Source organism: Trichosurus vulpecula, chromosome 9 (assembly GCF_011100635.1).
Source record: "Trichosurus vulpecula isolate mTriVul1 chromosome 9, mTriVul1.pri, whole genome shotgun sequence".
NCBI classification, from domain to species: Eukaryota; Metazoa; Chordata; class Mammalia; order Diprotodontia; family Phalangeridae; genus Trichosurus; species Trichosurus vulpecula.
The window spans coordinates 129241733-129269366 of record NC_050581.1 but is presented as its reverse complement, the minus strand read 5'-3'; the positions used below and the strand labels follow the sequence as shown (position 1 = coordinate 129269366).

Genomic DNA, 27634 nt, shown 5'->3' with positions numbered 1-27634 from the left:
CATACATCTCTATGCTTAACACAGCACAACACAATCCTATTTGTCCAGAGTGATTGGAGATTAGGATGTTCTCATTAATAGAATAGTTTAGTTAAGTGAAGTCTACAATAATGATAGGCTACTGTATCTTTATATAGGTTGCAAATTTTACTTCCCAAAAAGATAGAACTAAAATACATTGAACAATGAAATTATATTGAATGTAATTTTATATTTCTTTGATGATTGCAGAAGTGATTGAGAACCTTGTAGTATCTCTGGATCATTATTAAGACTACGCATTATAAGAAAGACTCAAGATTGATTAGATTCTGAAATACTCCGAAATTTCTTTTTTAAAATTGAAATAAATAATAATTTATGTCTCTCGTAAAAATAAAAGCAAGAATCTTTTTTTCTAGATTCAGACACTTGGGTTTTCTGGTGGTTTAGAACTTGGATAATTGTGGATTTATTATATGTATGGTTTTTTTTCCTTACCTAGCCTTAATCACTGAATGGGCATTGCCTCAGTCAAACTGAGACCTGTTAAAAATCTTAGCTTAAAAAGGCCAAGGTCTCCCATTGCATCCAGGGCCATTTCTAGTTGTCTTGATCTATATCTGGCCACTGGACCCAGATGTTTCTGGAGGTTCAAGTACTAGGTGCTACTTACTACTGTTGTTTGTCCTTCATTTTCAAAGTGGACCAGTGACATCACAGGTGATATCTTAACTCATTGGTGAATTGGATTTAAGTGAGAAAGAATTGCACAAAGTCATCAGCCTCCCTCTTCCTAAGTCTTCAAAGTCCAGTAGCAGGACAAAAGTGAAGATGACGGGCAATGACCTGGGATATAGTGAGTGACCTTGGTGTCTTCAGTGTCTGACCAGATTCTAAGCTCTCCACAGTGCCAGTTTCGGCCACCTTCACGGCCACTGGAACAAATTGTTCTCATCCACCCATCCCACCAGGAGAAGTCTTCACATGCTTGGGGTAGGCATCCACCTAATTGACCAGCAAGTTTGAGGGCTGTCAGTTACCCTCAACCTGGTTTAAACCATCTGCTGAGATTTAACAGGGTATGGCCACTATTTATGCTACAGCTCCTTGGAGCTATCTGTGATAGTTGGGTGAAAGGTGGATATCAAAGGTAGATGAGCAAGCCCTCACACCAGAGGTGCTGGTCCTCCTAGAACACCCCACACACCTCTTGTCCAGATCTCCTAACCCTGCTCCTGGGAAGAGTTCTCCTCCCATCCTGCATGTTTTCCTACTTCTTGGCTGGCCTCAGCTTCCTTTAATTGGCTGCATCTATAAAACTGGTCAGACTGAGATAGTTACTCTTTCTTCCTCTGTGCTATGTCCGGAGAATGGAAATCACAGTTCACTCTTAGCAGGCACATCATGAACTAAACAAGTAAGGGGGGACTGAATTGTTTCCTCTGCTCTTTCCCTAACCCACTCCAAGAAATGGGCCTGTGGATGTTTGTTTCTGATCTGTTTCATTTGTTTTTCTCAACTGCAGTGTCTGCACAATCCCCATCCATCATGGGTCATTATTGAGAACTTTGGAGCACTGGAATATTAGAACTTGTGGGATTCCAGGTGGGATGTTGCATCCAGCTAGCCTGGCAGGGAAGTCCTAGAAGCTGTGCCCAGAGAAGTCAAGGTGCCTAAGACTGGAGCTTGGGTTTGAGGGCCTGGAACTGAGACTGTGTTCTATAAGAACCTAACCAAACTATGAACCTAATGTCCTCCCCAGACAAGCAAGGACATTTAGTGGAGAAGGATTATGCCCCACATGTTGGGGAATTAAATTTGTGTATCTGTGACTATAACTTTAGAATTAAATATTCCTTCATAAAAGCTAATCCAACTGTTAGTGCCTAAGTGGAACTGGGGTGAAAGGGATCACCCCTACACTTGGAAGGGAACCATTAGTGATCATTGGAGCCAGTGGCAAGGAGTCTAGATACCCCAAACTATTTTAAGGGTGCTGGAGCACCCGGAGAGAGTGGTAAAATGTAATCTAACTGGCCTTCAAGCAGTGGGGGCCAGGATAGTCATATCACTGTTGGGTAGTCATACAACTTATATGTCCTTGGGTAAGTCAATTAACTTCTCCAGGCTGCAATATTCTTATCTATAGTGTATCTTATGGGTACATTTTTAGGTAGCATTGTGGGAGAGCACTGGCCTGAAGTCAGGAAGCCCTGAGTTCTAATCTAGCCTCAGACAATTTCTAGCTTTGTGACCTTGAGCAAATCACTTAACCTGTCTTTGCCATAGCTGCCCCTTCTGTGAAATGGATATAATATCACCTACCTCCCCAGGTTGTTGTGAGGATCAAATGAGATAATATTTGTGAAGTACTCAGCACAGTGTCTGGCACATAATAGACACTTAATAAATAGTACTTATTATTAGCATTATCTATAAAGTGAGAGGTCTATAAAGAGAAAGGTCTCTTCTAGCTCTAAATCACATTAGATCGTTCTCCCTTTTTGCTTTATTTTTCTTTCCTCTTCCTTTTCCCCTACCCATCCCTTAGGCCCCTCACCTTTGCTCACTGGCACTCTTGATGGGACAGAAGGCAAAAGCAGTTGATGACCTTTTGCACAACATGTCTGTTACTATGCTGGTTCCTTCTCTACACCCACTCCACTTTTCCCTGCCGTGTCTTTTTCCCCCTTAGTCTCTCAGGAGAGCATATTTCACTTTATAATACTTAAGACAAAAAGTTTAGATCCTTCCTTAGTGAAAGTATTTTATTGTTCCATGCCTTATTCTAAAACCCCACATTTCAAGAGAATTTAACCTTTTACAAAGAATTTCTCATTCAGGGTCTTAAAAGGCTACCAAGCTTTCCATGTACAAATACAGAAATTAATTGAATTCAAGTCAATTCTTAATATCAAGCAGTCTAAGTCAATGCATCATTTGACTTCCTAAAGAATTCCGTGACCGAAAGAGTACAGAGGAATGAAATTACAGGGGAACAAAAACTATCCATTAAAAGAATAATGTTTTAGAGGTTTATTTTTTCCCCAGATATATAATTTAATTGGAATTCCATGTGAAGAAATTTCCTCTACCAATGCAAGTTTACAGATATCTTGCAACTTATAGTCTTAGAGAGTTGCATTGAGTAGTTGAAAGACTTGCTGAGGGTCACACAGCCAGTATGAACCAGAATTTGAACCTAGGTCTTTCTGACTCCAAGGAAAGCTTTATACCATATCACCTCTCCCATGTTTTATATATGCTAAACAAAAAGGGAAAAAAGATGACAAATATTTATAAAGTGGTTTAAGGTTTTAAAAGTACCCATTTTACAGTTTAAAAACTACCCATTTTGCAACTGAAAAAACAAAACACAATGAAGGGAAACAATGTGCTTATACTCACACATCCTTTAAGTGTCAGAGGTAGGATTTGAATTCAGGTTTTTTCTGACTCCAACTCAAGTATTTTTTTCACTATACTACTCAGTCACTGTGTTGTATTGCATCTTCCCCTGATCCCTCTCCCCACCTTCCAACCATTCCCCTCCACCAGTAAAGAAAATATTTTTTGTGCATTAGATGTCATATTAATTAATTTCCCAAATGCCCTGTTTCACTGTCAAAATGATCTTAGATCCTGAAAGTCTATACAACAAAACAACTGAAAATGAATGATACAAAATTATAATGACCAAGCAGTATCCTAAGGAAGAGATGTGAGAAGGAACCTTCTTCCTGATACACCCCTTCTTTGCACAGGTAGGAAATGTAGGTATGGAACATTGCATATAATTTCATACTTTTTGATATATCGGTTAGTTTGGCTGAACTTTTTTCATCTCTTTTTTTGCTATTGCTATGGGATGGCTCTAAGGTTGGGGAAGAACATAACAGAAAATTTTTGTGATGTTGTATCAGCAAGGCAATAAACACAACATCAACAATAATCGTGAATGTGACTATGTAGTTCTGTATCGCAAAGTATGAAAGACTGCATATAGAAGGTAGAAGAAGCAAACCATTTATTCAGACGCTAGAAAATCATATCCCATAACCAAATGTTCAGCTCCCACAGTCAGTCAGCCCACTTTAACATATCAGCAAGGAACTTAAAACACAATATCAAAGCATGGAGCCTCACCATCCCAAAATCTCACTGACCCCCTGCTGGGGTCTTCCCACAAAACTCACAGTACAGCTATCACAGGTTGACTTTCTTTACTTCAGCTCTATCATAAACGGCCATTAACAGTCACAATGGCTCTCCCAGCATTTCCTGTGATGCAACTTCCTTTTCCTGTCAGAAAGCTCCTCCCACCACATGTGACTTGGGCTGCCTGTGACATAAGCAGGTCACATGGCCTATTAATGGGTGACAAAGATCTTCAAATCTAAATTGCTATTACAGATGTAAAAACAAAGACATCAACAAGGTTTTTCGGAAGGAGCTTATATTTTTAGAAACATAAAGGGCACTTACTTGGCATTTGAAATTAGGGGGCAAATATTTTCATTTGTGCTATGGTTGAAGGATAAATAAATCTATACTTTTACTTCATAATATGAATAATAGAGATTAACCTATGATTCACAGAAAATGCTGTTTTACGGAAGCTTTTTTTTTTACATTGAATAAATCCCTTTAATTCCTTCAACAGATCTTTCCATGGTATGCTTTCTAATCAACCTCATCTGGACATGATAAAACTCTATATAATGTTCCAAGTCTGACCAGAGCAGAAGACAGTGGGAAACAGGGATACTTAGCCTGAAGAATAGACTTGGGGAAACATAACAGGTCTTAAAGTATTTGAAGGGCTATCCTATGAAAGAGTAATTATGCTTGTTTTACTTGCATTCAAACCTCTCCCCTCTCCCATCACACAGTGATATTCCTAAAACACAGTTCTGACATTTCAGTGCTCCTCTGTTACCTGCAAGACAGAATACAAGCTACTCTGGCATCAACATCCTAGTGCCAATCATTCTTTCTAGACTAATTAAAATGACTGGCTGACTATATAGTTTATTTCAGTTTATTAGAAAGAAACTTTGGTTTACTTGTCACAGCAGTGCCCTCTCTATGATCCAGTCTAAAGTAATTCCATGTTTGGTATATACAAACTGATTCCAGTTCTGTATATGGGTTTCTCTAAACTATCTTCTTTTCTAATGGCTAAAATGGACCATATCAAAGAATTCTCATTAATACTTTGACTTTTCATACTTCTTCCAAAACTTTAATCCTTCAAGATTAAATTATTTAATCAGTGTCAATAATCCCTCTACCCAAGCAGACCACAAATTCTCTAACAATTTAGTAGAAAGCCTTTAAGAGTTTCAGTGACTAAAAAATTCATTACCCTGTGGCCACCCTGGTAAAAATACTCTCCAAACTTAGCTACGCTGATCAGTGGATAATAGGGATAGAGTTCATTACCAGGCCTTTCCTCTCCAACTCTTTACAATTTACAAAGCCCTGCTAAAATTGATATGGCATAGCCCCTGAAAATCCAGTGTTACCCAAATACTCCAGTGAGGCCTCAAATGGTGTTTTGTCTTGTTTTTAATAAAAGATTAAATGTTATACTTACAGTTTTCTCTGTGCCTTGGAGGTTCCTGGAAGCGAATCACAGTCAGAATTAGAAATAATGTGCATGGCCAGAGAAATTCAGAGAGGGATAGGACCTGGAAAAGGATGAAAAGTGATAATGTTAGAAGTTCATGGAGACAATGCTATTCACAAAGGTAAACTGATATGGTTTCCTGCCTACCTGCCGTATTATAATAATAATAACAACAACATTTACATAGTGTTTAACCTTCACAACAACCCAGGAAAGTAGGTGCCATTGTTATCCTAATTTTATATGTGAGGAAACTGAGACAGATAGAAGTGACTTGCCCAGGGTCATACAGCTATTAATCGGCTAAGGCTGGATTTGAACTCAGGTCTTCCTGTCTCCAAATCCAACACAAACTCCATTAGTGGAGACCAGGAACTCAAGGTAAAAAGGCAAATGGCATGAACTAATACTAGCCAATGTGTCCTTTGAAGAACCCTGAGGTTCCATAAACCAAGAGATTCTAAGAAGGATAAAAAAAAGTTATGAGCCAACAAAAATAGTAGATGATTCCTCTATTTCATTGTCTATGTTGGTCATGCACGTAGCTGCATTTTGGGCCCTCCTGGCTTAGAGTGACTGTCAATGGTAACTGTTTCTCTTTGGAACAGCAACCCTGAGGGTCTTCCCCTCCCAGATTGATTTTTTTTTCCTTTTTTCTAATTAAAGGGACCATCCCTCGACTCACTTCTTAAAGATGCCTATTCACTGAATGGGCATTACCTCACTCTAAGTAAGTACATGAAAAGGCCTGAGCCTGAAAGGGCAAGGGTCTTCCATTGTATTCTGGTTCATCTCCAGTCATCCTGATGAATATCTGGTCACTGGATCCAGATGGCTCTGGAGGAGAAAGTGAGGCTGGTGACCTTGCACAGCCCTCCCTCACTCAAATCAAAGTCAACTGCAAGTCATGTCATCATTTCCCTGATGTCACGGACCTCTTCGAAAATGAAAAACAAAAACACAACTCAACTGACATAGAGAAACATTAAAACTTAAGAGTAATTTTGTAACTTGAAAATTGTCATCTAGAATTTAATTACTGAATGCATGAATAACTTATAACAGGCAACCTGTTGAATGTCAGTTTCTCTTGCTGAAGAGTATATAAAATAATAGTATTGATTTATCTTACTGTTTGCTAATATTGTGGGTTGTTTCATTTTTTTTACTGATGTTCATTATGGATAATTTAGTAAAATCAAGTCAATAAATATTTATTAAGCACCTACTATGTGCATTGTACTTAGTACTGAATCTAAAGGCGGAGGAGATGAATAAGCAAAAAAGGTTAACAGACAAGATTTTGATCATTAGAAACATTTATGAGCCTGACTAAAATGACAATTTCAAACATGGAAGAAAGGTAAATACGATGATAGCTCCCTCCAACTAGGCCATATTTCTTGTGATCATGGTTGCACTATGTGTTCTGCTAGGCATAGGGCCTAATACAGTAATTTCATTTATACAGGGAATTCCTGGGTGAGGAAACTCCCTCTGCTAATTCGCATCATTAAGTTCTTTTCAACTTATAGTCTTTTGTTGTTCAGTGGTTTTTCCCATGATCCCATATAGGGTTTACTTAGCAAAGATAATGGAGTAGTTTGCCATTTCCTTCTCCAGCTCATTTTACAGATGAGGAAACTAATGCAAACAGGGTTAAGGAACCTGCCCAGGGTCACACAGCTAATAGATGTCTGAGGCCAGATTTGAATTTAAGAAGATGTTTTCCTGACTCCAGGCCTGGCACTCTATCCACTATCCACTATCCACTTATAGTCTTAGGGAGTGGTTCAGATGAGTCCTTAGAGGTGAAGGACTTTCCTGTGATCATCCAGCCAGCATGTATTGGACTTGAACCCAAGTCTTCCTGAAATTTTGGACAGCGCTCCGTCCACTACTTAGTGCTACTTCTATATTTGTCATTTTGTAAGAAATACTTCTAAAAGTTCTATATTCTGGAAAAATATAAAGGTATTTACAAACAAAATACATGGAATCTGAAAACAAAACTTTCATACTATTTAAGCCAATGTGTGATGAACTAAAACCAGCTCCCCTCAAAAAATATTGACTTTTTTACATAGGTAAACATAATATACATAAGAATAATGTAAATAAACATACATAAGTAAAATATAAGTTCCTCGAGGGCAAGAATTGTTCTGTTCTTGTCTTTGTGTCCCTAGTACTTAAAACAGCTCCTGGCACACATTAGATGTTTTCAAAGGGGTCATTGAACCGAATTTGTTGTTGAATTAAACTTTTGATGGAGGGAAGACCATGTGTAGATATTACTAAATTGTCTAAAATATTACTAAATTTCTTTCTAAATAAGATACTGAATAGTAAGCAAAATGGATGTGTTCCTTCCTAAGAGCTTACCATCTTTCATACCAACTGATGCTAGACTGCCATTATAATATGGCTCATGAGGACATAGAATTGGATATATCATGGCCTAAATTACCCTTCCAGAAGCATAAAAGCTACATATACTAAAATTATGATGTAATAGAGCATTTTAGGCAGGTATTAGCCCTGCCTCCCAATACCACTAAAATGGAGAGTGATCACTCTACCTCAAGTGAAAGACCAGAACCTGAGTCCCAGTTTTGCCATTTATTTGCATGTGAAGACTCACTTTACCCCCTAATGAGTCATAGTTTTTTCATCTCTAAAATCACAGGTAATAAGAGCTCCGTAACTATGAAAATCCTTTGAAAACTATAAAGCACTATACAAATATTAATTACTCTTGTAATTACTTAACATTTTTCACCTGGAAAGAATTAAGTGTTTTGTTTGGATGACCACAAAGTGATCATATCAAAACTTAGCCAAGTCACGAATCTATATACTGAGTGCCCAAAAAGTGGGCCAAATAAGGCATTCCTAAAATCCTTCCTTATTCTTTTCCCACCTCAACCTGCCCCTTCTCCTATCTAGAAAGCTCAGAAATAGTAATAAAATTGCTTGTACAATGTAAGTAAGACATTTCTATAGTACTTTAAAACTGACAAAATACAAACATTTTCTCATTGGATTCTGATAACCCTGTGAAGAAAATAGGGCACTATTACCCCCATTTTACTGATGAAGACCATAAGTCACAGTAACGTGCCCAACTATTGAGTAGGACTGTGACACTAGTCCAGTGACACTAGTGGCATGCTCTCTACTATTAATCAATCAATAAATAAACATTAATTAGGCACCTACTATTTACCAAGCACTGTGCTAAATATTGGAAATACGAAAAGAGGCAAAAGATAGTTTCTGCCCAAAGTGTGAGACAAACAACATAGTACAATCCCTAAATTCTTTTCATACCTTTCTTTGTATCCTCAGTGCTCAGTAGTGTCCAACACATACTAGGTGCTTAACAAATGTTTGTTGAATGACTAACCTCTTTTTCAGAGGAAGTAAGGACAACCTCTAATAGGGCCTGAAGTTCATTGATGAAATACAGCAAACTCTGAAATCTCTCACATCCAACTCCTATTTGTTCCTATTGTCATCTCCTTAGCATAGGCCATGCACATTGGAAGAGCCTCCTAATCCTTTTTCTCACTTTCTCTCCCCACATCCCCTGCTAATCCATCATCCACCCTCTCTGACATATTAAATGTCCTTACACATGAATCTGGCCCTGCAAAATACCTCAAACTTCTTAAACTGGCATTCCAACTTCTCCAAAAGCTGGTTCCAATCAACCCTTCCAGTCTCATTACATATTATTCCCCTTTGCCAGTACTATATTACAGCCTAACTAGGAAACTTACTGTTCCCCAAAGTCTATGAACATTCTATTTCCTACCTGATACCTCTCATCTCTCCCTCACCTCACACATCCAATCAATTGTTAAATCATCAAATTGACTTTCACAGCTTCTCTCTCATTCATTCCTTTCTCTTTGTTCAGAAGGCTACCACCATAGTGCAAGCCTTCATCAGCTGGACTATTTCATCAGCCTACTAACTGGTCTCTCTGTTTCAAGGCTCTCCCTCCTTCAAACCAATCCTCCACACAGCTGCCAAAGCGATTTTCCTAAAACATGAATCTAACCATGTCCCTCCCCTCCTTAGCAAACTACATTGGTTCTCGCTTGTGTATAGGAAGAAACATAAACTACATCTCAGAATCCAAAGTTTCCTTCAACAAAGCTCAGTTCGAGCACCGCCTTCTACATGAAGACTTTCCTGCCTTCTCCAGTTGCTAATATCTTCCTCCCCTCAAAAAAAAAAAACAATAAATTACCTTGCACACATCTTGTATCCATTTCATATGTACTGATGCACATTTGTCCATGCTATCTTCCCCTGTGGGACATAAGTTCCTCAAGGGCAGAGTCTGTTTCATTTCTGTTTTTGAAACCCCAGTTAACAGCAAAGTGGCCAATAGGAATTTAATAAATGTTTCTTGATTGACTGTCTATTAAAATTCTCCCCACTCTGTAAGAGCATGTCCAAATGCCACTTCTCCAGGAATCTTATTCTCTTCCACTCAGACTTCACACAGCACCTCTTATCATTTATCATTTTATTTCATAATTAAATTTGTATGTAATGTACTCTTCCACTAGAGTGGAACCTAGCTGAAAGTAGGAATCATGTTTTCTTCAATCTTATTTCACCCCTCCCCCATTTCCCATTGCCTAGTTCAATGCCTCTACACCTAACAGGCACTTAATAGATGGCTGGTGTAGTTGAAGGTAACAAAACACCATTCTTATACATGTCTACACAAATCACTGTCTACACAATACCATGGGGCTATTTCCATACTTCCACGCTTCCTGGGCATGTTCCATGTTTATTCTCATCTGACGTTTTTCCAGAAGAAAAGTTAATTAGTAGGTGAAAAGAAGAGCAAACAAGAACCCAGGAGTCTGGGCATAAGCAACCTTCTCTATCAGATTCAAGTGAAAACATGATTATTTCAGGCTCTGATGTTTTGAACCTGAGCGGACCTCCTGATGTTTTCAGCTTCTTTACTCTTAGAAGAACATTGGCCATTTTTCACCTCTTCCAATTTTCTCATGTCTCTTCTGAATAGAAACACTTCTAAAGTCAACCAATCAGTTCTACATCTCATCGTCTGCCTGTATGTGACCTGAAATCATAAAGATAAAGCTGGTGGGAAATCTCTACTATAATTAGAGGAGAAAGGAAATTGTTCCTTTGAAGTCATTCATAAGGAAGTATATCCTGTGCCAGAAAATCCAACAATATAAAAAGTTCTCGGACAATGTGTTGAAACCCAATATCACACTCTTTGATAGCTTAGAAAATCCTGCCGAGGATTACTTTAAGTCTGAGATCAAAATAGAACAAAAAAAGGTCATAGAACCTGGAGAATAGAAATGTATTTTGTAAGCTATTTTGTTCATTCCTTGTACATAATTCACTACTGGTAGGCAAAAAGACTTGGGGTTGGACATAGGGTTAAAGGAAAATATAGGAATATGAAATAAGATGTGCACTTTTTATTAAGATAGCTTGATACTGGTAGAAGGAGAGACCACTTAATCTTTTTGGAAGCATTCTGTCAACACCGAAGTTAAAATTTATAAATAACTATACTAAAATTAAAGACATTTATGTCCTTCAACTTAGTAAATTGATGAAAAATCTCTATTACAAATGGAATTTTTATTTTTTAATAAAACTTATACATGTTTTTGAATTAATGATTCCTCTGGAATTCTCCAAATGAAAAGAAAACTTCAGTGATGTCAGAAAACTCATTTGAAGCTAAAGGCCAATTGCTACACTTTCTGGAAAGGGCAGAGAGTAGGCTTTGAGATGGCTTCATATTGGAAAGCTGCATCTAGAGCTCACAGTGCTCCTGTATCGCTGCCGATTACATGTGTGTGAACTGATTTTTTTCGTAAAAATATTTCTCTGCAGAGGCCCATCAGGGATGTTCCCCTTCTCATCTAATTTTTGTATAGCATTGTTTTTCCTTTCTCTCCACTGTACTCATGTGTCATCTCATCTTTATCCCTGAATCTTACACCAGAGTTCTACATCCTATCCAGATTAAATGGTTTGAGTTTTTTCCCCCGATTACTTTCCGTATCCAACATAATTTTTTCTTCCTCATCCTTCGCTCCTTCACTCTCATCCACAGTCAGGCCCAGCACAACTATGAATTAGGCAAACTTTGGTTCCTGTAACTCTCCTACTTCTTATCTTTGCACCCTCCTGTCCATCACTCCAATATGCCCAGTACTCTCATACCTTAATAGCTCTTGCTGCTCAAGAGAGAATTAATACAGGAGAAAAACCCTATAAATATAATGAATATGGGAAGGCCTTCAGTCAGAGCTCCAAACTTACTGTATATGAGTAAAGTGATATTAGAGCAAAACCTTATGAATCTAATTAATATAGAAATGCCTTTAGCCAGAGCATAGACCTGATTGGATATAAGAAAATTTATACTGTAAATGTAGTCATGCAAATATAATATTTTTTCTGAAATAAACTCTTTCTTCATTTCTTGTGACAGAGAAAGGAAAGCTAAGAAGCTTCTACCTATTCTGAGGTTATTACTAGCATATTAGAAATAGACCTGGATTTAGAATCAGAATCAGACATAGGTCATAAATCCTGCCCCTGACATTTACTAGCTATGTGACTGTGGATAAGTCACAATTTCTTACAGTCTCAAATTCTTCATTTGTTAAATGGAAATAGTAATCCCTGTATAGCGCCTACCCTGACAAGGGTTGTTTCAGAGCTCAAATGAATAACTAGAGAGGGCAGGTTAACCCCAAAGAAAAGAATCTCAGTGTGGTGTCAGGCATACTGGGAGAGTATTCTCAATACCCCTTCAAGTCATATCTTGTTGGAGTCATAAAGCACAGAAAAGAACTGAGCTTTGTGTAGTAACAAATGATTTTGAAATTGCTGAAAGAATGTTCCACTTCATTAGTAGTTTAAAAAAAATCGAGTCCAAGCTCAAACAGAAGCATGTGAATCCTGGTGGTTTCTTCTGCTATGGGTGGTTTTTATTTCAACTGAAAACCACAAGCTATAAAGTGCTTTGGTGCCAAATAAATAAGTGAATTGGGGATAACAAGGGACTTTTCCAAGGGAGGAACCTGTCACAAGATCTCCTTGGTGAAGGGAAGAAGAAAACATTGGAATAAGTTTAGTATATCATGGAAGTTAAAGCGAAACATATAATTAGTCTATTACCTTTGTCCTTTGATACATACACTTTTGCAGAAACTGAAATTCAATTGTGTTTCCTTGGGAAAACAAGAGACCACAAGGAAGCAAGATCTCAGGAAACGGGACTTTCCCAGAAGTATTAGGAGGCCTTTGTTGTTCAATACTACATCCAAAAAGAATGGAATTGCTTGCACAAAGGACTCAAACAAAGAATCAATAAAAAACCAAGCTGAAATGAGTTGAAGATCACAATTACAGTGGGCATTGTACTACCTAGGGACACTGAAGGCTTCAAGCTGGACCTTCTAAATGAAAAGTTCAAGATTCTGGTTCTGATGTTGGATCTTGCAAGACAGTCCACTAGTTACCTTCATTTTCTAGTTATTTCCAAGGACATAACCCTTTCCAAGGACGTAAGCCTTTCTGTGAGTGAGTGAGGGTGCGGGGTGGTGGCGGGGAGAGGTATATGGCTGTGGCTGTGGCTATGGCTGTATTTCTCTTCTGAGGATAGTAGAGGCCCACTGTTTTTCTTTCTACCTGAGTGGATATATATAACCAGTATATTCCCCATGAAAGCACTGAATTGGTGGTTGCTTTGCTACAGTGAATTCTGTGCTATGGGGTATTACATAAATTCCTTTCTGTACAAATTAGAAACATGGGATTCTTCTATTTCCTTCCCCTTTTTGTTGATTTTTACATATTAGCCAGACTCTACTATTAAACAATAGTTTAAAGAACTAAACACCACACTCATCCTGGAGGAATATACACAAAATCTCACAGCAAATTCTACTTGACAATGCTCCTTTTCAATGTTGTTTAGTTGTTGTAAAGGTTGTACCAGATTGGGCTGTCAGTTCTTAAAAGGAAGATGGAAAATGGAATTCATTTTACTCAGTGCACTAAGATTGATGAGGCAATTTGCCCATAACAACCCTGTAAGGTGTTATTATCCCATTTTACATATGAGTAAACTAAGACTCAGAGAAGTTATGTGCCATGTTTTAAAAAAAAAACTTCATAAATCAATCAAACGAGGTCTAAGGTTAACATCACCCATATGACATGATGGAGCATGGCTGATCTCTATGAAGCTAGAGGGGACACTCACATGTCTTGTAGAAACAAAATGGCTGCATTAGACTCTCAGAGCAACCATGACCCCATGCATGTAGCTACAATATAATACAATTTTATATAACAATAATAATAAATATCAATTATCTAGCACTTTAAGGTTTGCAAATAACTTTACAAATATTATCTCATTTGATCCTTACAACAGCCATCAGAAATACAGATCAGGAAACTGAGGCAAATTGGCATCAAGTGACTTGCCCAGGGTCATAGAATTAGTAAGTATCCGAGACTGGATTTGAACTCGGGTATTTCTGACCCCAGATCCAGTGCTCTATCCACTGGACCACCTAGCTAGCTTCTTTGGAGAAGGAAAGGAAAAGGAAAGGGGAAAGGAAGAAGGAAAAGAGAGGAGGAGAGGGAGAGGAGAGAGAAAGAAGGAGAAAAGGAAATGGAAAGAAGAGGAGAGGGAGGAAAGGAGAGGAAGACGAAGAGAAGGAAAAGAGAAGAAAAAAAGAGGAAGAGGGGGGAAAATGGCCATTTCCAAGCATCTTGTGTACATTATTTCATTTGATCCTCATACCCAACCCTATGGGATAGTTAGTAGAAGTATTATCAACCCAATCTTACACATGAAGAAACAGAGGCTTCTTCAGGAAGAAGAATTGACCATCGTTTTGTGTTGAGTAAGTATCAGGGCAGGGATCTGAACCATGTCTCCTGACTCCAAGAACCATGCCCTTTCTATTGGGTCGTAATCTCTGAAGTAAAGAATCACTTTTTATATTGAAATGGCGTCCCCGTGAAAACTCATAAGTATCAGCACAAAACACCTTTTGGGGGGGGGGCTATTTCAGAGCTGTTCTTCTGGAATATAAAATGGAAGGGAAGCCTCTATCTAGATCTATTCCCTCATGAGGCTCTAGTGCTCGACGAACAGACATCTTTTTCCTCCTTTGCTTCCTTCGGGGGCAAGGTCTTGAGTAAGAGGCCAAGGGAATGGTTCCATATATCCTAGAACAAAGGAATCCCTTTATAGGTCAATGCTACTTTGGATGGAAAGTTGAACTAGATGTGGAATTTTAAGACATGTACAGTAGAAAGAGTACTGGGCCTGAAGTCAGGCAAATGAGTTCATATCAAGCCTCAGGCATTTACTAGCTTTGTGGTCTTAGGGAAATCATTTAATGCCTTCTTTAACTATAAAATGGGGATCATAACAGCACCTCCATCACCGAGTTGTTATGAGGGGAAGTGAGCTATTATTTGTAAAGCATTTAGCACAGCACCTGACACTTAGTAGTTTCTCAAGAAATGTATTTTCCCTTCCCGTCTCTTATGTACTATATGAAAGACCCTAAATTAGGTGTTCTCAAAGTCTTTGGTCTCAGGACTCCTTTATACTTCTAAAAATTGCTGAGGAGTTTTTGTTTATATGGGTTATATCTATTGATATTGGCCATATTCAAAATTAAAACATCATAGCATTATTATGAAAATAGTTCTGATCTTGCAGCCCCCTTGAATGTTCTTCAGGAACCCCCAATGGCTCCTGAACCACACTTTGAGAATTATTGACTTAATTCACTTCCTCAATCTAGAATTCTGTTTCCTCCTCTGTAAAATGAGGAGTTAGGACCAAAGTATGTCTAATGCTCCTTCCATCTCTAAGTTCTATAGTCCACAGTTGATGCCCTCCTGGAATTTACAATATTGTAGTGGTGTAATCCAGAACATTCTGGAGTCATTAATTCAGATCCAATACCTAAAAAATTTTTAAGGATATATTTAAACCAAGATGACCAACCTGAGTTCTTAGTTAAAGATATACCATAGAAAGGGATGCATTCATACCACCAATCCCAGCCAATATAAATAAAAATTAAAAAGTCTGAGGGGGTTTGGGGGTGGGGAGGAGGGATTGGGGAAAAGATGGATTTAGATCACAATTCTATAAGGTAGTGACAAAGTGTTTCTCCATTGAACAATGCATCATACTATGGCAAGGTGTTCCCTAAAAGAAGTTACTTTTAAAGGTGTTAACTGGAATAGGCTGATGACAGGGAATCTCACAAATATAAGAAATTTAAGATCTCAGAGAAATAATAAAATGCTCAACTGAAAATTATACATAATCTTATTCTCCTCTGATGTCATACGTTCATTGACTAACTCACAAAGGCCGTTTGGCTCATTGATCTTGACATTGAAGTTAAGCCAAGCGTGTTCAAGTTGGACAGTACTGTCAAGCCCTAAGCATTTCCACCCTCCTGTTCTTTTTGTCTTTCCTTAGAAAGAATTTTGTATTAAAGAAAAGACATAGAAAACCATTCTGCAAATATGACTTCTTGACAGTATTCCAACTGCCAGTAGCCACCCATGTTGGCATGATCAAGCAAAGGTTGCATTAAAGCAAATTAAAAAAACCCCTCTGAGTGTGAACAGAAAAATGGTCTGTAGTTTTCTGATGGAGCAAGTATCCTGCTCTCATTGCAATACCCTGCTTGCAAGCAGAGTCCCATTTCTTCAGCTGTGGGGCAACTTAATTGGGGAATTGGGGGTAGAGTGGATTGAGAGGAAGAAAAAGAGACAGCCTGAGACAGAAACCTAGAAGAGTTTAACAAATGATAAAGAAAGCATCTAATGACTTTTTAAAATGTATACCTGTAAAGCATGAAATCTAACACATATTGTAACTGAAGGCAGAAATTGAAAGTTGAGTTGTACCCATCACTGACACTGCCCCCAGACACTTCCCCTACCCAAATGCATTGTTACCTAATAGCTGGGGACATGAGGATCTTTTTTTTTTTAATGTAAACTCCTGAGGGCAAAACCTCTCACTTTTATATTTATATCCCAAGTACCTAACACAACCCCTGGCACACAGTAAGTGCTAAAAATATTTATTGATTGAATTTCTCTTTTAGCCCCAGTGGATAAAAGAGCTGGAAAAACAAGATCTAGAAGAAACCTATTAAAGCCTGTTGGGGTGCTGTTCACCTTCAGTGGGACTCTAAACCACCCTAAAGTTGTAATAAGACTCAAGCATCTCAGAGGCAGCATGATATACTAGCTGGAGTACTAGCCTTGGAGCCAGGAAGACTTGGGTCCAAATCCTACCTCAGACATTTAGTGCACTTTTTCCCCTTTGCACTCACATGCACCATCTTAAATCAGGCCCTCATCACCACTCATCGTGAATAACTCTGCGCTGTTCAAGTCATCCTCCACACAGCTAGCAAAGTGATATTCTTAAAGAACAATTTTGACCATGTCCCTCACATGCTCAACAAAGCTGAGTGCCTCCTTATTGTATACAAACTCTTCTGTTTATCATTTAAAAGTCTTCAAAATCTGACTCCAACCTACTTTTCCAGCCTTTTTACACACTACTCCCCTTCATGCACTCCTCAGGCCAACAGAACTGGCCTTCTTGCTGGGCTTCATACATGGCATTCCATCTCCTGTCTCCATTCCCATGCCTGAGAAACACTTTTTTAACTTTTCCCCTTAAAATCACTAGTTTCCTTCAAACTCAACTAAAACACAAACTCCTATGTGATGCTTCTCCTGATCCTCTCCACCCAGTGGCTAGCACCTCCCATGACCAGAATTACCATATATGTGTGTGTATATGTGTATATGTATGTACATATATGCAAGTGCATGTACATATGTACATGTGTGTATGTGTATTGTAAGTCCATATGCATGTGTGTTATATGTATGCATGCATATATGAATTGTATGTATATATGTTTATGTGTATTTGTGTATGTATGTTTATATACATATATGCGCATATATGCATATATATTTCATATGCTTATTTTTTGTTGGTGTTGTCCCTTCTATAACATCTTAGCTCCCCGAGGACAGGGACTCTTTATTTAGAATTTTCTTTCTCAAATGCCAAGCAGAGTGCCTGGTATATGGTAGGCACTTAATAAATTCTTGTGAATTGATTGATCAGGTACTAGCTATGTGACTGAATGAGCTTCAGCTTCCTCATGTGCAAAATGAGGGTGATAAGAATAGCTACTACCTCATAGGGTTGTAGAAAGGATCAAATAAGAGAAGGTATGCAAAGTGTTACATAAATGTGAGCTATCGTTATCCACTAGCAAAAACATTCAGGAAGTATCTCTGCACAGAGAAGGGGTACAGAGAGTGGAAAATCCCAAGCCAGAGTCAGCCCAAAGCACACTGGAGTTTAGGATTGACAAAATAAATGCGCACACCTGTCTGAGCTGGTTCCCAAACAAACAGCTCTCCGCCTCCAATATTCTCATAAAATAATATGGCCAGAGGTCACGCTTGCTTCGCGTCTCTGGAGTTACTTCTGCGGCAAGGGCTTTGAAAGGTTTGTGTAATTGAAAAACCTCAACCTTCCTGGACCCAACATGAATAACTATACAAGAGTGACCCAAGGGCACCCCTATGAACAAACCTGTGCTAAAAGTAAGTAATAAAAGCCTCTTGGGAAAAGGAGAGACAATTTTGGACACAGAAAATACACACAGATGCAGCAATGGATGAATTCTTTAGACCCCTAACCTTTTGACAATCTTGAAATACCCCCCATGCAGCTATGGAGAAACCAGAACACTATTAAACTATTGGTGGAGTTGGAAATTGGTGTAATCTTTTGGAAAGCAAGATGGCATTCTATAATGAAAGCTATGAAGTGGCTCATATCCTTTGAGCTAGAAATACTATTATTAGAATTATACCTAAGGATGTTATGAAAAGTGGGGAGGGGGGGGCGGGGAACCATATTGTACAGCAATATCCATGGCAGCATTGCCTGCAAGAGCAGAATACTGGAAACAACCCACATGTCCAAGAAATCGTTTCTGAACATAATGGAATGAGTATGTTGGCATGTCGTGTGGTATAGTCATTAGGACTACGGACATGAAGTCAGGAAGCCTCAAATCAAATCCCTGTTAATGATAACCACAACAGCAAGAGTAATGATAGCGAGCATTTATATAGCACTTTAAGGCTAGCAAAGTACTTTAATTATCTGATTTGATCCTGACAACAACCCTGGGAGGTAGGTACTATTATCTTCATTTGATGTAGGGGGAAACTGAGGCAGACAGAGGCTTGGTCAGGATTTCACAGCTAGTCTGTGTCTGAGGAGCTGGGTGGGGAAGCGGCCAGAGCACTAGACCCAGAATAATAAATATCGATTGTTATTGACTATAATTACCCACAGCAAAATAAATCCACAAAAAAATAAAAGAGAAACAAGGGGAAAGAGATACGGATGCAAATAGGATATTAGTATTTTGTCAAACAAACTGTAGACAACTTGGACTTTAGGATTTTATTTATAATCACTTTTTTTTTAAGTCCAGAATCGTGATTTCGTTAGTGTGGGGAACTATCAGGTCTAAATATTCTTCCCTGATGATGATGAGCAACTTCCCTGGACTTGGCAGTCTTAGATACTTGCCTGGGGCATTGAAAAGGGAAGTGATTGCCCAGGGTCATGTAGCCTCTATGTTCCAGAGACAGAACTTGAGCCCAGCTCTTCCTGACACCAAAATCCTTTTGTGTTTTATTTGAATGTTAATTGGTAGTTACTAAGTTTGGAACAGAACTGTCTTTTTTAAAGAAATCCCCCATGATAGCAGTATTGCCAACATAATATAGGAGGAAGCCAGCTTTTCCTTTGCGCCTTTTCTCTGCACCTATCTTAGCCTATTGAAAGAAAATTTGGAAGCTTGGGACTTTGTTTTTGGAGGCCGTTGGGGTGAAGTGACTTGCCCCAGGTCACACAGCTAAGTATCTGGGATCACATTTGAACTCAAGTCTTCATGATTCCAGCACCAGTGCTATAACCACTGCACCACCTAGCTGCCCCGGCAGTTTGTTTTTGAAACGAAAACAAAAACAAATTGTTAGCTATTTTTAAAGTATTCAATGCAGTAGTGAAAGAAATGGCAAACCACTACAGTATCTTTACTGAGAAAATCCCAACGACAGGATGGTCCATGGAGTCATGAAAGGTTGGACACAATTGAACGACTGAACAATGCAGAAAACAGAATAACTATTTTGCAAAATGGGTGCTTGCTGGAGGCTAGAAGGGGGAGAGGGAGAAGTTGGTGGAGTATAGATAGAAATAGTTCCTTTTTACAAAACATGATTAAGTATTCTTGATCAAGAGGCTAGTGGGAAAAGACCCTAAAGAAAAAAACATTAGAACAACCGAATATAAATGGAAAACGAAGCCAGGGCTTTTCCGATACTATTATTATGTAAATTAATTGAAAATGATTGATCAGTCGGTACTCAGTGCTTTCTATAAGCACAGGACTCTTGGAAGATAATGCAACAGTAACTCAGAGTTAAGGTTTATGGAGGACTTTCCTCACTTCAACCCTGTAAGGTTCACACTTCAAATATTATCATCTTCATTTTATGTATGAAGAAAGTAAGGGGTAAGAGGCAGCATAGTGCTATGTTAAAAGTATTGAAACTGCAGCCAGAATTCTGTTATTCACTACCTATGTGATCCTGGGCAACTCACAACCTCTCTGGACCCATTTCCTAAACTCTAAAATAAAGGTATTAGGTAAGATCTCAAACATCCCTTGCAACTTTTGATCCTAAGTGATTTGTCCACAAATTATAACTAATATGCTTCAGAGCTAAGCTTCAAATCCATATCATTTAGCTCCAAAGCTAGTAATCTTTCTATTATGTCATACTACTTTGACCTGCAATATAAATGTAAGACTTTTCTAGAACTAATCTACAATGTAAACTGAGGTATTTTTGTATGTCCTTTTCCAAACTACTCTAAAGATTTTCTCCTATAGATCAAGAAAATGTTTACATTTTAAAAAAACAAAACAAAACACTGTTGCCTCATTTTCCAAGACCTGGAGTTCATTTGCCCACCTGGACAAAAGGAAGAGCTGAATGAGGAATTCAGAACACAGATGACAAGCCTGGCACAGGGGCATGGTATAGCTCAAATATCCAGATTTAAGCTGTAGCTATTTCTGAGGTGTCGTAATCATTTCCTGACTTCCTTAACAATAATGTCTTCTCCACCCACCACCCACCCCCCAAAGATAAAGGAGTTGATCAGGAAAACAGATATTCTGGACCTGATTATGATGAATAAAGTGAAACTGTTAGCTGAAAAACAAATGATGAAAATCTTGAGGAGCCGTGATCACTCCATGTTAGAATCAGAGACAGAGAAGATGGAGAAAGCCAGGCACAGTCTGGCACACATCTTGGCTTTGGGGAGAATCGATTTTAATGGGTTCAGAAAAAGCAAAGATAGGATCTTGTGAACTAAAATTCTAAGTAGGAAGGCAGTCCACAAGAAATGAGAAAAAAAAATCTTTTCAATGAGGACAAAAAGGAGTATTGTTTAAAGAGTATGAATGGTGACCTCATTAGCCCCCATAAGATTAATTACTGTGTCTATGCACATGGCTCCCAGATCTATATATTCAGCCCCCATCTCTCTCTGGACTCCAGTCCCTTACCATGAATTATCTATTTGATATTTCCAAGGACTTATCCGGGAGATAATCACATACTCAACATGGCCAGAACAGAACAGAATCTTTTCCCTGAAAGCTCATTCCTCTTCCAAACTTCCTTATTTCTGCCAGTGCAGCGCCATTCTTCAAGAATCCCAGGTTTGTATCTTGATACAAACATACAAAATGCTCAACTTCTCACTCTCCCCCACCCAATATATCCAATTAGTTGCTAAATATGACTATTTCTACCTCCACAATATCTCTTATATCTGACTTCTCTCACTTCCCACAACCACCACTTACTTCCATCCCTTCATACTTTTCACCTGGACTATTGCAGTGGCTTCCTAATTGATCTCCCTGCCCCTTGTCTCTCCCCACTCTAATCCATCATTCATATAACTAATAAATTGATTTCCCTTAAGCACAAATCTGACTGTTCCTCCCCTCTTCAATAAATTTCAGTGACTCCCTATTGCTTATAGAATAAAATATGAACTCCTCTTTGGGGCTTTTGAACCCCTTCACAACCTTACCCCAAGTTCACCCAAGCTTACTCCAAGCTATCTTTCTACCTTCATTGCATATTACTTTCATTCCCACACATTAGAGTCCAACCACATTAGCCTGTTCTCCGTTTCTTTCTCCATTTCCCATCATTGTACCATGCTTTTGCACTAGTCGTCCCCCATGCCTGAAATGCACTCCCTCCTTACCTCCACCTCATAAAATCTTTACTTCTTTCTAAACACAGCTCAAGAACCACTTTTCACATGTGGCATTTGCTGAACCCCTGCCTCCACCTTACCATTTGCTAGTGCCCTCCCTCCTTAATTACCTTATATATAACTTAAATATTAATTTTGAATATGCTTATCTATGTAGATGTTGTCTCACCCAATACAATGTAAACTCATTAAAAGCAAAAATTACTTCATTTTTTTTTGTCTTTGTATTCTTATCACCTAACTCAATGCTTGGCACATAGTAAAACTCTTAATAAATGGTTATTGACTGATTGGTGCACAGGGGAATTATCAACCAATGAAAATTTCTCAAAGAAATGCACATTAGACAGAAGCAAGAGCAAGTAAGGGAGAATAAATATAAAAGAATGGCTGGTCCTGTAAGAGGAATGTCAATAGCACTACAGCTCAAAATAAGCTAATGCTGGAAGATTCTAAGGATAATATTTTTTTTTCAAAATGGGTTTTAACTATATGAGAGAAAAAAGAATAGGACCAAGGAAAGGATAGAAAAAAAAAGGATAGAATGGCAGTTGTGGTTGTGTGTAATGATAAGAATGTCCAAAGGAGAAAAGGGAGAGTTGCATAATTTTACTCTTTAATCTTTGGATTGAATAGAACAGTCCAAAAATGATTAATAGGAAGTTGATGCAAAAGATAAAGCAGGGAAATTGTTAGGGAGCACTAGCAGCCCTCGAAGAGTTGGGCTCACCAGGCCCAGAGAACTACTTACCCAATTACTGAAAGATACAGTAGATGTGATCGTTTAGACACTGTCATTAAGCTTTGAGATGAGAAGTATAAAAGCACAAGAAAAGGACAAATGTCCCAATTTTCAAATAAGAGAAGAAATGGAATCAGCAAACTATAGACTGGTGAGCTTAACTGCAACTCCCAGTTTTAGACACATGTGCACTTTAGAGTGACGTAACTTCAAGGGGGTAAACTATTTCAATTCACTTCGTTTATGAGATATTTTCAAAAATACATGGTTCATGCCTTGGAAGAGTTCCATTATGGGATGGAATCTAATTGTAATACAATTAACCATAAAGTAGAATTCAAGATGAGTTTCTTTTGAATCTTATCCAAGTGGATTCAGTCAGTGAAATGCCAAAAGCAAGCTCTTGTATGCAGCCCTATGACCTGTCTAAAGAGGATGCAGTAAGAGTATTCATTTTGAAAGTGTTTGTTTTCAAAAGATTTTACCTGTAATGATGAATCTCAGTACAGAAGAGGGGGAACATGAGTGGAGAAAAGTCTGGATTTAGAGTGAATCAGAATATAGAATTTGGAGATCATTAGTGAGAGGAACCAAAGGATTTAAGTTCAAATTTCTGTCCTTCTACTCCCTATCTAAGCAATTAGACAAGTCACTGTTTTCCCCCAGGCCTCAGTTTCAGTCTCTATAAAATGAAATAATGGGACTAGATGAGCACTGAGTCCCCTCCTAGTTTTAATTTTATCATCTTATTATTTTCATTCCATCGTTGTGCACAAACACATTAAATTTGTGGCCTATGAAGGTAGGGTATTCTTCCTCACACTCAATTTCATGCCTGACTTCTCTACTTAACGTTTACCCAACAGGATGGCATACAAGTCAGATTTGTTTTAAGAGAATAAGACTTAAAATTACAAAAGTACTAAAATACTGCATTTATAAAGATTTGAAATGTCCTTTCAAGATAGCCATATAGTTCATACAATAATAGGGGCAAGCAATTTGCAGTCATTTGTTAAGCATGTGCTATGTGTACAGTACCATATGGGGCACATATAGGGGATTCGAGTCACTATCCCTAGAAACACTGAGTATACAGTTTAATTGGGGAAAGAATATATATGAAACAAGGTAATCTTTAGGCATAACTTGAGTCTAAAATCCTTATTTACAATTAGCAGTACATATATATGATTGGCCCCAGAATTTCCATTCTCCCCATCCAATCTCCCCAGTCTCAGCAGTATGTGAGTGAATCCCCTATCTCTGTCATGGCAGCTAGGGTGAAAAAACTTGAACATTTTAGTGACCCTATGAATTCAAAAGCGGAGGAAGGGAAGAAGGTATGAGAAAGGAAGGACAATTTAGAGAAGCTAACCCAAGTTCAAGTATCTGGCGATGGCTGATGTGCCTGTAGGTGGCCAACCTGCCCCAAAATATCTTTCCTGCCCTCTGAATTTCTATATTTCAAACAGTTATGCTACCGGAAATGCCATCAATTAAACATTCATTTTAAGTTAATCATCTTTTTTAAATGCAAATACCTCTAAGGAAATTGAAGTCAGTCAATCAATAAACATTTATTTATTCCTTATTCCTAAGTCATTCATTCCTTAGTATAAATCACTTCTATCAGATGGCTTTACTCCTAACACCAAGGTGAAAATCTTCCCTGAGGGAACGAAAACCTCTTTTGGAAGAGATAGGTGGGTAAGTATGGACCACGGAACACTGTGGCATACAGGACAGGTATGGGTGACTTGTCACAATGTGGGCCATGGAGGAGACTGAAAAATCAGACACAAAAGTGAAGCTGAGAAGATGCCAAAGACCATTTTTGTCCTTTTCTGTGTTGTACATGTAGACAAACCTACACCAAAGTAAATTTCACCCTTCTCCTACTCTTCTTCATGTTCCACCTACTCTGCTCTCCTTAACTACATTTGCTTCAAGGACTCAAAATTCGGCTTAGTATTCTTAGTGAAATAATTTAGGTAACCTGTGGAATACAGAAGATTTGATTAGCTGGCCTAGGAACCTTACCACCATTTATAATGTTTTTATGGGAAAAATGTATTTCAAGTTCCAAAAAACTGACTTAAAAATTAACTTTCAAAAAAGATACCATTCATCCACTGCCTGCCAGTAGGAGAAGATTATTTAAGTCTCACTTTGCTCATTCTTAATTTCTTGGGCCATTTGCGTATCATTTTTAAGACATTCAAATGTATCAGACTAAGATTTATGCCAACTACTTGAGATCAATTTATTTTCCAAAGCAAGTTATTTTGATCCTGCTCCCCTTCCCATCCAGCTGGGAGTAGGATGAGAAGTAGGATCAAAATAACTTGCTTTGGAAAATAAATTGATCTTGTGTGTGTGTGTGTGTGTGTGTGTGTGTGTGTGTGTGTGTGTGTGCATGTGTGTGTGCGTGTGTGTGCATCAGTAATAAACCTGAAAACTCAGTGATGCTTGAAGAATACAGGAATAGAATATTTCTTTAAATGACCATAGTTCCTCTGCAGATATAAGACATTCTGGACTGATAAAGTCTACAAAGTTTCAAGCCAATGAGATTTGAATTAATACACATACAAATATTGCGTATAAGCAAAATACTGTATTTGGAAGCAAATATTGTAGCAAAATTTTACTTTCAGAGACATAAAAACAGATTATATCAATAATGTAGCAAATCATTTTTATTTATATATAATATTAATCATAAAAAGGTAAATATTTTGAATCCTTTTAGAACTCTAAGGACCAAAAAGACATGAATTATCTCCAAAGAATTTTAAATGGAACCATGTAGGCAGGTAGATTTTCTTTCTGTCTGTGTAGTGAAATGAATAGCCTTTTAAGTCTTACTCGCCAAACAAATATGCTACCAGCTCTGTATAAACATAATATGTTGGTCATTTTGTGTCATTTATCTTTTAATACTTGCTGTACTTGCTCTTTAAATCCAATGACAAGCAATCCAGTATCTACCCTCAAGAATCCAAAACATCAGCTCTAGGGAATGGCCCAAATATATAAGGTTGTTATATCTTTCTAGTGATTTTTAATTATTAAACATTTTCTGCAATTCTCAGGTCTTAGTGCTAGTTACAAGAACTAAAATATTCCAAATCTAGATTAGCAAATTATCAGGCCTTCCATGAGCTAAAGCATGGAAAAGCATAAAATGCATTTATTCAGTCAGTCAGCAAACATTTACTAGGCATTTGTTATGGGTAGGACACTATGCTAATCATTGGGGGAACAGAGTAAGACAAAAAAACAGTCCTTGCCCTCTGCCATATGACAATTCTAAATCTCTGAAGCAAAAAAGCTGGACAGGGACAGGTACTCCTTCAGTAGACAATACACAAGAGACTTTGCAAAACAGTTACAAAAACAACTCACCGGTTGTCTCAGACGACAAAGCCAATTCTTCCAGAACAGAGCCTGAAACTGGTGAAGAGACTGACCCCCCATGTCAGCCAATTTCCCCCTCCCACTTGGGAAGTAGTATTTAAAGTGTTCTTGCTTCTGTCCACCTGACTGAAGGAAAGGGATGCCTAGCTATTAGTCAATTTTAACAAAAGGTAGTGATGCAAGATGGAGAAGGATATGGCAAACCACTCTAGTGTTTTTGCCAAGAAAACCCCAAATGGGGTTACAAAGAGTTGGACACAACTGAAATAACTGAACAGCAGCAAAATGATGCAAGAAATATTTCTGACGACAGGGAAAAGCTGGGATCAAGTTTCTCCTTCTGGTGCTGCCTTCACTGGGAAATCTTGTTTTCACTAGCCGTTCATTCAGTAAGATGAACAAGGAGAGGATGGGTTACATGATGCCGCCTTCAGGGCATTTCCATTCCATGGCACATATACAGAACTTGCCTAGACTTTTTAGGAACAAACACAACTGAAGCGTGTAACAAAGGATGATGGTACACAGTATTTACTTTTTCTCTTTTTCTTTACCTTTTTTCTTTTCCTTTTTTTTCCACAAGGAGATGGAGCTCTTGCTTCTTCCTCCAGAAATATTACTTGTTACATTAATTTACCATTTTTCCCATCCCTGTAGAGGACATTTACAGGAACAAGCAAGGATGTAAGAGGCAGAAGACAAGGGTTCAAGTCCCAGCTCTGGCACCCACTATCTGTATGACCTGGGAAGTAACTTTTCTTCTCTGGCCATCAATTTTCTCATGTATAAAATGAAGGGATTGGACTAGTTAACCCCCAAGGTCTAGTCTGACTCTGCAATTATATTTTTGTACAAGAGTAATTACCAATTGTAAGAAAAGTGCCTGGATAACCTATCTCATAATAAATAGTCTTGTGGATATATCAATTTAAGAGTCACAAAGCCCTTCCTTCACAACACCGTGAAGTGGTCAATGAAAGTATTAACACTTCCATTTCAAGATGAGGAAAATTACACTCAAATTGATGAAACGACTAGCTCGTGTTCACCCAGCTTGGAAGTGTATGCATCCCTACTCATAACATCTAACTACACTACTTCAGACTCAATATCCTCTCCATTACCTAGCTTCCACTTTACACTTCCATATACCTAGGGAAGACAGAGAATGCCTATTTCCAAACCAAGAATTGCACCTACATCCCTTCAGTATAATTGTCATGTGAGCTCCACCCAAGTCAAGATGTTATTCAAATCCACAGCTCACCATTCACCAAAGAGTCTTCTTTTACCAAATAATCACAAATTCAAGACAAAGACATTTAAGGAAGCAGAATAT

At 38.2% G+C, this 27634-nt stretch overlaps 1 protein-coding gene across 1 annotated transcript in view; it reads right to left on the bottom strand.

Moving 5' to 3' along the window:
- The window catches only part of ABCA13 (ATP binding cassette subfamily A member 13), a 519839-nt gene extending 493484 nt beyond the window's left edge, over positions 1-26355 (bottom strand). The window contains exons 1-2 of the mRNA XM_036739641.1: positions 26284-26355; positions 5582-5675 (exon numbers count right to left, since the gene is read on the bottom strand). Coding sequence (XP_036595536.1) covers positions 5582-5675; positions 26284-26355 — 166 coding nt within the window. The remainder of the gene's footprint in view (positions 1-5581; positions 5676-26283) is intronic.
- Positions 26356-27634: the final 1279 nt, after the last annotated feature.